The sequence below is a fragment of the Xyrauchen texanus genome, chromosome 35, assembly GCF_025860055.1.
Source record: "Xyrauchen texanus isolate HMW12.3.18 chromosome 35, RBS_HiC_50CHRs, whole genome shotgun sequence".
In the NCBI taxonomy this organism is placed as follows: Eukaryota; Metazoa; Chordata; class Actinopteri; order Cypriniformes; family Catostomidae; genus Xyrauchen; species Xyrauchen texanus.
This window is the reverse complement of record NC_068310.1, coordinates 22,024,061-22,034,981: the sequence shown is the minus strand read 5'-3', so window position 1 is coordinate 22,034,981 and position 10,921 is coordinate 22,024,061. Positions and strand designations below refer to the sequence as shown.

General features: G+C 37.3%; 1 protein-coding gene across 6 annotated transcripts in view; it reads right to left on the bottom strand.

Moving 5' to 3' along the window:
• The window catches only part of LOC127629228 (agrin-like), a 393,795-nt gene continuing 382,874 nt past the window's right edge, over positions 1-10,921 (bottom strand). For all 6 annotated transcript variants that reach the window (XM_052106358.1, XM_052106359.1, XM_052106360.1 and 3 more), the window contains 3 exons: positions 8,422-8,646; positions 4,029-4,132; positions 1-2,626 (listed from right to left, as the gene is read on the bottom strand). In XM_052106358.1, coding sequence (XP_051962318.1) covers positions 2,469-2,626; positions 4,029-4,132; positions 8,422-8,646 — 487 coding nt within the window. In that variant the 3' untranslated portion in view covers positions 1-2,468. The remainder of the gene's footprint in view (positions 2,627-4,028; positions 4,133-8,421; positions 8,647-10,921) is intronic.

Sequence of the window (10,921 nt, the reverse complement as noted above, 5' to 3'; positions counted from 1 at the left end):
GTGGGAATCATCGGGATTTATTCATAAGTATTATCAGGACAAAAATATTACAGACAGGTTTCAAAGTCAGGTCAGTTTATTTAACATTTTATTTTATGGTGGTTGGAACACAAGACACAAGTATTAAAGTTAGTAATGGTAACATCATGCCTCTAATTCTGTGCACTGCGATTCAGATACAGTTCGATCAGAACAGTATACAAATGCCAGACTGGGAATCCTCTTTACGACATAAATAAGATACTGAAAATATTATTTGTACAGTAAATAGTATTCTTGTAGAGTCCAGAACCACTATTATTGAGACGTTCTGGAAATTTTCATAAGCATTATTAATATAATTATTAACATTTATGAATTAATTTACATCATGGGAATGAGACTAATATACTGGCTAAAGTTGAGTGCACAGAAAAAAATTAACATTAACTTTAATCACCCATGAATGGTGAATGATTTAAGGCATTTCTCAGTTTCCATTCTGATCACACAGATTCCATGGCAATCCGCACTATGGGCCTTGTCCCTTGAGAGCACTCTATGTATGCAGGAGCAAAGCTACAGAATGATGTCCAAAAATAACTTGCATTATCAGAAAAGAGACAAAAAATAAAATCCACTGGTAAAGTTGAGGTGAGATCATACTAAAAAAGTATGGATGATCCATACTGTAACTCATGCAGTAATGGAGGGCTCCTGGTCTTAGTGTAGTACACTAGACATCCTGTGGATTCTGTTTAAACCCTAAACACATAAATGATAAATGATTCCCTGACCCATCCCCTCCTCAAAGCCACATCAGGATATGCTTTTGTGTACAGACACAGTCAGACTTGGTTCCAGTGTATAATTCTAAAACAAAACCTCAGTAACATATGGCTAAATTTACACTTGATAATCACATGACTTAATATGATTATGATCTTGCATGTCCTAGGGTGATACATTTGGATAAAAAAATAAAACAAAAAGAGACAAAGATACTTTACCCTAGCAGGCATACGTTTGTTTAGAAATATTGCAAAGCATCTGATATCAAACTCAGAATATTTCTTACACTAAGACATCAGTAGAAACCACAGCATTTAATCTGCCATGAAACAGGTTACAAAACCATTTTGACATGACAAACCCATGCATTAATATTTTCACTGGTTACTGTTCTGACATTAACTGTTTTGGGGGCCACAGTCATAAGCTGCTGAGGGGTCTACATACATCATCCCTTTATTGATAGCGCGTGCTGGCAGCGATAGTTTCATTTGATATAGTATAGATAAAAAAATGCTTTGAAAACATTATTTTTGTTCAATGATTGGACATGACAGAATTTCAATGCTCCATTGTCCACCAGATGTGTCCATTGAGTCACTCATCTCTTCCTGTGTTAAAGCGCCTCCCAATGGTGAGTTGTTGTAACAATCCTTTTTCCTTGCACTTATTTTCCAACACGCAGGCACGCGCACGCACACACACACGCACAAGAAGTTCAGATTGACAAATAGCAAATATATATATATAAAAAAATTAAATATTTCTCCCAACTTGAATGATCAAATGTCAAAACAGAAGAAACAAAGGTAATTTACATTGCAATGTAGTCCACCTATTAAGCTACATTTCTGCCCTGAATGGAATGATGAAGATAAAAGAAAACCAAGGCAAAATCAACAACACTTAAAAAGATGCATGCAACAAGTGGTCATATAGTATATATATTTATATGTATATATATATACATACGGTATATATGTAATTGCTCTTTAGATATGCACGAGACGAATGTTTGCAACAAAATATAGCATCTTCATAATTCACAGTCTCATGTAGTTCTTTACTATTTATTACATCTCACAGGTCAATAATGATAATTTGCATGGAAAATGATGTCAAATTGTGAGGAATGCTAAGTGTTATCTCAGCTACTATCAGCTAGGGGATTCAAGGCTCTGAATGATTGAGCTTTCACCACTGTTAGTGGTATCATAAATGAGGAATATTGTACATACACTTGCTCAGCTTATTAAACAGTTGCTGTCATTTCTTTGATTAAGCAGAAGTCATTTTTTAGACCTTTTAAAATGTAATGGACCGCAACAAGAGCTCAGAGGAATGTATGGTGACTGTCAGACAGGGAGTGATCTATGGCACCAAGAGAAGGCAATCCGGAAAGATCAAACAACACTGACCTCATCTGCCACTGTTCAAGTAATGAGCAAGTAGATTTTTCTATTGTTTGTCATAGGTACAGCACAGACATAATAAGACTTTCTACATGTCTCGTGACACCATGTTCACCTGCAACTGAGGATGTGATTACGGATGGACATAGAGACGAAAAAAAGAAAAACATAATTATAATTAAAACAATGTAATTTTTCTTATATAAAAAGCAAAGAAAAGTATACAAAAAAATAGAAACATAATTACAGCAGTAGACATGGTGTTGGGAGGAACATGGTGCCAGACTATTTGGCAGTACAGTGTAATATTTTGGGACTGTTTAAGGCATCCTCCACCAGATGCAGTTCCACCCCGTCGAGTATCACATCTTTCACACATCCAACAAAGCCTGTGCTGTAAGCCTTGGGCAACCGACGGGCCACAGACAGCTCCTCCAGACCACCTAAAGGGAGAGGGAGAAAAAGAAATAGAAAAGATTAGATCAAGTATTCATGATTCATTGCATTGTACTTGACTTTCACTGTCTTTGGTGTGTTTCATTGTTTTGTGGGTGTGAAGTGTTTATAGGTCAAAGTTACACACTCCAGTTATGTACAAAACCCAACAGGTGTTAAAAGTATAAGCTCTCAACTACTGTGTAACCAGCATGTGCTTAATTTCTAGTTTGTTTGGAACATTAGCGAAAGATTTAAAGGAATAGTTCAACCCAAAATGACACACTGCTACTTACTATCCGATTTGCAGCAACATGAATGTAAATGATGACAGGAGTTTCATTTTGGGTATACTCTTTCTTTAAAGTAGCAAATATTTGTGTAACCTGACTTAGAGATCTTAACAAAAAATGCAAGCTGGCTACAACATTATATATTATTAAACACCAGCATAGAAGACTTCATTATGCCTGAGACATGTGGGGGTGTCAGAGTGTGGAAGGATAGAGAGAGAAAGAACTCCGAGAACTCCGAGAACAGGTGAGAAGTTCAAACTAAGTTTTTGGGAGGCCTGGCTCCGGGGATGTTCCCTGACAGTTTCGGAGAGAGAGCTCCGCTCCTCTCCCACAGGGACCTGGCACTGTCAAAAATCCAGCTCTGTTGCCAACCAATTATTGTTTGATTTCAAAGTAATTTTTGTGAAACTTCAACCAAAGCTTAAGAGGCTAAATTTCAGCTAAATGTTTCATTGTCCCACGCACATTAACATTTATTAAAGGGAAGTTTCAAGGTTTAGTACAAGTCAATACATCGACAGCATTTGAGGCATAATATTGTTTATGAAAAGTAAAAACTAAGGCACTTACAATGGAAGTGAATAGGGCCAGTCCCATGTCATGCATTACAATTTAAGTACAATTAAAATGCAGTGCTTGACATGGCTTTGCAATGTCAAACTAAGTATGCAAATACATTAATATGATAATCTCTGCATGTTATTATAGGCCATGCTTATAATGCAATATCTAACATGAGGTCCCTGGCTGCTCCATCTGCATCTATCCACAAAGGCGTCCTTAGTCTAAAAAAAGGTTAAAAACCCCTGGCCTATGAGATTCTACACATATTTCCATTCAGTAGAGCCTATAGTAGAAACTTATTCAAGAATTAAGACAAGCAAACCTTTCACAAAGTCAAAATTGTGTTTTAACATTTCCAAATAACCACTGAAGTGCAACCATGAAGTAAGTTCTGCTCAGGGGTGACAAGATTGACCCTTCAAAAACCCCAACTGTGGGGGAAGATCCAATTAGACATTAAAGCTCAGTCAGGACTGAAGATATTTAGTGTGGCAAAGCAAGTGAAAGTGGAGGGTTTGTAAATGTGCAAAGTAGTTTAAGATGGACTTACCCAACCAGAGAGCGCCATCTGTGTCCAGTTGTGTGGCAGCGAAGGGTGACGACCCAGTGACAGCTGCCTCATTACCAACCTGTAGTGAGCCATCCCTGAGCGCTCTGTGGAGATAGTAGAGAAAGATAGTGAGCCATAGCATAGCATCAAACACAGACTTTCTAACACTGAAAAATAGATTTTTCTGAAAGTCCTGCAATAGGTAGAACAATGTAAGACTTTCCTTCAAAAACTTATTTTATGGCAATCTTGCAGTTCATGCAGGTAATTTTGGGCAAACCAAACAGTTTGCAAATAATCAGCAGAGTTGAGCTCTTCCTTTATAGTATTTATCCAACATTGTTTATGTGGATTAAACAAATGTTACTCTATTGATGGTTAGGTCTACTTCCTGGTTTCCACTGGACTAGAGCCCATGGCGCAAAATGATTGCATGCAACATGATATCATCTGTACCACAGGAAAAGGTGAAAACATTCTAATAAATGCAAAAATCAGGGTTCCCACTCTTTCCAAGACACAATTTTTCAGATCATTTCAAGGTTAATATTTAAGCAAAAACACATGCATCCATTTAAATTGAGATATCCATCCATTCAATTAAATCAGATACTTTCTTAGTTGAATTATCACACTAGGACATATCACAATTTTAATTTGATTAATTGTACATTCACACATTCATTTTCATCCAAATACGTCATATTCCATGACATTCTGTGTTTTATTGTTAATGCCATTTTTATGACTAGATTCTGTTTTCCGCATAATACGTGTGGTAACCGTGGTATAAGCTGACTCTGATCATTAAATTTTTTGAAGTTATTTATACTGAGGTGTTAAGGCTTAATTACCACTCTACCAACCCAGTGTGAATTAATCATAAATAAAAATAAATCAGTGGTCCGACTCTCATCATTGTCTAAAGTTTATGACTGTTGAGACAATCACTGAATCACGATTCACAGACATGTTTTCCAGGGTTATTTATTTAAAGAATAAGCTAAAAGGACCAACTTGAGCTATTTAATGATTCAAGTATTACAAATTATCTGCACATTTGTGCAGAATTAGCTGCAAAAATAAAGGGTAATTTGTGTGGCTTGCTTCTGTTTCACAAATTTGTTCAGTTTCATTAATTGATTAGTTTAGTGACCACTTCTGGAGATGAGTGTCTTATGTGCTTTGAGTAAGTCATTTAATCGTTTTGAGATGTTCACAACTGAAATCGGCCAAGAGAATTTATAGTATTGACGCATTATAAGGAAAAAGAAGATCTATAGTTTTCCTTCAGTTTGTGAACTCGCGAGCATTTACTTTTTATCCCAAAAGACAACAATAATAATCTAATAATATTAATGAGTATCAATATTGTTCTTACCTTCTCCTTAATTAAAATTTGCATGTCAAATCTACTGACTTCAGTAGAATGTTTAAGCATCATAAGCAAAAAGCAGATCTACGGTATCATTTTCCAACAACATTTTAACTTCTGAGCATGACATTTATCAGAAAAAACAACAATAATAGCCTAATAATAATAATTTTGAGTTTCAATAATGTCCTTTCATCATTGTAAAGTGCATTTCACATGAGTTGAGTCGAGACGTCAACGCTCCATTCAACGGCACCGACAAGCATCGCTTTGCCCTTCACATGACAAATGCTGCAGCAAGCATCATGGATGGGGTGAATTTACAAGCTTGCCATGCAAGAAAGCAGGAGGTGTGCTTAATAAACATTAAAAACCTGTATTTGGAAGAGAAAAAATGGCAATGGCTATGATTGCAGAAAATAAAGAGGACTCGACTTGTTAATGTTTAGGTCTTTGTTTTTTAAAGTAATTACTGTAGTTTAAGAACTGGGGTCTGTGGATACTTGGAAACGATAAAGTAATAATTAATTAAAATAAATTATGATACATTCAATATCTCTACATACATTTGGACAGCTTTAAAATATTTTTCTAGCTTTGTTAAGAAGGTGAAATTGTGCCTAAATGATTTGCATGCACAGAGTAAGACTTTTGAAAGCGTAAATCAAAATGTAAGCATACAAATAAATTGCATGCACACAAAACGTTTTGTAAAGGTGTAATTCAAGATGCAAGCGTAAGAAAAAAATATTAGCAATACTTCAATGCTTTGCATAAGTGGAATTCATGTGTTGCCTCACAAAAATTATGTCTTTGAGAGTACAAAGTATGAAAAAATGGTGCATAAATGATTTGCATGCGCAGAGTAATAGTAAATTAAGTTTTACAAATTACAGATTCACAACACATGAATTACACTTATGCAAAGCATTTAAGTATTGCTAATATTTGTTTTAATGCTTGCAGCTTGATTTCCACCTTTAAAATTTTTTCTCTGTGCATGCAAATTTTAAGGCACTATTTTACCTTCACACTTTGTAATCTCAAAGACATAATTTGTTGTTATGTTGGAAAGGAGGTTGCACTGATGTGTCACTTCATAGTTTTCAGTGTATGCAGCAGCGCTGACATGAGTCAAGTGAAAGCCCCTCAACATGTATAAACATCAGTCACTTTTACACATTTATAGCTGTTCTGCCACCTACTGTGCTGGAGTGTGATGAAGATTGAAAAAAGAAGATTTCCTATATTCTATATTTCACACCAAGTATATTATTATTGATTTTATTATTATGCCAGTTTCTAATCTGATTTTTAAGTTGCTGCATCCTGAAGCTTGTAATTCTCTAATAAGTTATATTCTTTCCTGTTCAAACTTGGTACACTTAATTAAACATGTTCCACAATTTCCATTACCTGACATGTTTCACACAGACCTGTGTTGTGTTTATGCATGATGTGAAGTGTTGCATTCAATTTAGTATGACCCATTCTTAAATATAATATGATCCTCTCTATTTAAGTTATGATTCATTTTACTTTGTCTTACATTACTTTGTATTTTATGGAAATGTCTGCCATTCTGACAAGTACCCAATACTTCTGCCATTTATTATAGCAAGTTTTTGAGTCAAATGCTTTCCTTCTACCCTGCTTAAATTGAATGTTATGTTTATGTTATCCAATTTAAGTGCTTCCTTGGGCATTTTATCTGCTTTTCTGTTTCATTGTACCCCCACATGTGCTGGCACCCACATAAAGTGTACCAAATTTCCAATCTGACTTAACCTATATTAAAAAAAAAAAACATATTCCTGCTAAGATATCACTTCATGATCGAAACGTTTGAAGGCTTAAGAGTGATTCCATAGAGCAGATTACAACCTTATCTGGTAACACTTCCTCAATCCAACCAAGTGCCATCTGAATAGCAACTAACTCTGCAGTGTACACTGATGTCCCATCCGTCAACCTCCTTAAATTTCCAATTTTTAATTTTGGGACATCAAATGCTGCACCTGTTCGTCCTGAATCAAGTACGTGATTGGCTGTAGCTGTAACCAATCAAGCGATCTACCTTGGTTGGAACGCGACTGCCAAGCATACGATTTTCCACTGTTGTAATCAATCACGAGGGTGTAAGCGTCCTTAACCGTTGATGTTGTTCTGAATGATACGAATTTGTGTATTTGACTTCTATTCCGAGTACCGATTGTTACCATGTTTTTGTGCATGTAACGAAAACCTTGCTAGCAACACATTGTGTTATACTAAAATATTTTCCAGGAAAAATTATTCTTTTCCAGAACATTTAGGTATTTTTCTAATTTTCTATGACTTTTCCATGACTGGAATTGAATTACGAAATTCCAGGTTTTCCAGGATGAGTGGGAACCCTGAAAATTTCTGTTGGGGAAATCGCTTGTCAGTAATTTGGCAGATTGGGGTTGATATCAGGGTACATGAACATTCTCAAGCAGAAGTTTGATTTTCTGTGTGATCATGTTGCTTGTGGCAAATGTAAATGTTTATCACTACTGAAAAATTGTTCTGTGGCAAACTTGTGGCATAAATAAATGTCTGAAACTACTATCAAACAGTTTTATTGCAAGCATGTGGCATATAAATGTCTGCCACAACTGATAAAAATTTCAGTGACAAATATGAATGTCTGCAACTAATAGCAAACAGTTCGATGGCAGTCCTGTAGCAAACGTCTAAATGGCAGAGGTTATAAAGTTATTAATTGGTAGATTATATTTTCACAAAGTGTAAATAGCAACACAAGCATCTTCTTTGCAATAAGTGCAAATAGGTTTTGATGAAGCAGATACAATTTGCACCCATAATTAGATACTGACATACAGTATAGGGGCACCACTACAGTGTGTATTTTAAACCTGTGGTAAAAATAAATGTCTAACACTACTGACAAAAAAAATCTGTGGCAAACCTGTAGCAAAAATGGACAATTGGAATAAAACTCATGAGTTGTCTAATACTGTAGATGCAATATACCTGCTGGCTTTGATTTGAATCCAGTGGTTAGTGTTGACTCGCACAGAGGAACGGAGCACCACAGGTTTGAAGCCCAGGTCATAGGTCATCTGGACATGGCCATCCACAATAGCGAGAGCGATGTAGTCGGCGCGCTCCACTCCCTTCCCGCTCCACAAAATCAGACCGTGGGTAGCCTCAGTCTTAATACTCAGTTCAAATTTATTCACCAGTAGGGCCTTCTCACTAGATCAAAGAAAAAAGGAGTTGCAGTCGCAAATACATTCCCATTTCTGTGACACCATGTTAACTGCAGGATGTGCATTAACCCAGAGACTTACGTACCTTCAGAAACATAATGATGAACATAATTAAAACTCAAAGTTATAATTTACCTAAAAATGTTGTTATCATTTGCTCACCCTCATGTTTTCATTTTTGGGTGAACTATCCTTATAACTTTGATAGACTCCAAAACTGTTACCTTGCAAAAATGCAGTCTGTATGTTCTATGTGGTTTGATAAACTAATGAGCAAAATTATGCAAGACTGAGCAGTTGTGGGTACTGAGATCCTATGGGGTCTTCCTGGTACATCATTAAACTAGGCCATGCTAAGGGGGGATGGTGGAGGGCTTTTTGAAACTTTTGGCATGTGTTTATGTCTCTGAGAGAGAAGGATGCTGACACACTTTAGTTTATCTTAGTTAAGACTTCCTATTTTGCCTGAAAGCTCTAGATTTTCTCTTCCTGTATGGGAAGCGCTGAGGAAAGATGCCCATGTTTGTTGCTGTCTGATGTGCTTTTAGATCTTTTTCCCTGGATGTAGCCCCTCTATAGGCAAGAGCATTGGAAAAGTGTTATCTGCCTGTTCTTGGGAGGGCGGTGTCACATTGGCAACAATGGGCTACAGAGACAGAGCTATTGTTTACTGTAGGTCATCAGGGGGCTGACAGCCTCCAACACACCTCACACTCGTGCCCCCTCCCTGAATACACATAGATATCCTATAGAGTAAAGAAGCTAATTTTACAACAATCTTTTGTTCTCGTGGTATATACCTGTAGTGGCTAACATAAAGAGAGCCATTATTTGAGTGAGTGAGTGAGTGAGTGAGTGAGTGATTGATTGATTGAGTGAGTGTATGTGTGAGAAAGAAGGGCAAATAGATGTGTGGGGGCTTGTTTGCTAAATCAGGTAAAAATGTAAACAGGAGTAAGACAAGTGACAACAACACAAAATCAAGACAAAGACAAAACACAGACAAGACAGTTTTAAAACAAACAAGATATGGAGAGGTTTTTGAAAACACAATTTGCACAATACACAGAAGCAGAGAGAGCAGATGGTGACTGGTCATTTATCTTCACACCACACTGAAACACTTTCTCTGCAGGTGTAGCACGCTGAACCAAACTGTGATCTCACCAATGGTGTTTATTTGCGAGAGTGTCTGTAGCTATGTGTCCTGATAGTGTAAAGTTCAGGTGTGCAATTGTTGAGACTGAATAAATTAGCTGCTGAAAAAAAAATCCCCAGCTAAAACGGTTTGCTGGTCTTTGCTGGTCTCACAGCCTGGTCTTGCCAGTCTAATTTGCAGATTTTAAATGTGTTTTGGACACTTGTCAGCTGGTCAGAATGGGAGACCAAATGACATTGAGCGAAACCATCTGAAGACAAGTTAGACCAGGTAAAGACCAGCTTGATCAGGCTGTGAGACCAGCTGGTCCACTGACCAGCTTTGCAGGGCTGAAAGAACACTTAGACCAAATTAAGACCAGCTAGACCAGGCGTAGATCAGCTTGGACATGGACAGGTTAAGAGACCAGCAAAACCAGTTGAAGACCAGCTTGGCCAGGCTGGGGAACCAGCTAAACCAACTGAAGACCAACATAGCCAGGCTGAGCAACAAACTATACCAACTGAAGACAAGCTAGACCAACTGAAGACCAGCTTGGCCAGGCCGGGAGACAAAAAGGACAACTGAAGACCAGCTTGGCCAGGCTGGGACACCAGCTAGACCAACTGATGACCAGCTAGACCAACTGAAGACCAGCTAGACCAACTGAAGACCAGCCTGTCCAGGCTGGAAGACCAGTACACCTTCTTAGGCTGGTTTAAACTGGGATTTTTTTAGCAGCTCAGGTTTTGAGAATTGAACCAGTAGGACTAGAAAGAGTCCACAGTCAAACAGTGCATGTTGTCTCTAATGCAGTGAGCCATACAGGTACCTTGAAGAGTCAATGGCCGTTTTAAATAATGGAGTGTCTATTTACAACCCGGTGTAAATAGCATCTGCCACACAGAGCAGATATTTGCAGCCTTACAGCTTGGTGGAACCACAGAAATATATGACAAACTAACCAATACATGTTGCTGTAGTGGCATAGGGAGTAAAGACGTGTTTTGTGAAGTGTTGTCCTAGCAACAGCAGTTTGAATCCACGTTTTGTCCCTCACTTTTCCCATCTGATTTCCTGTTTCCATTCTTCATATTTCCTTTAATATTACTTAAAAGAATAT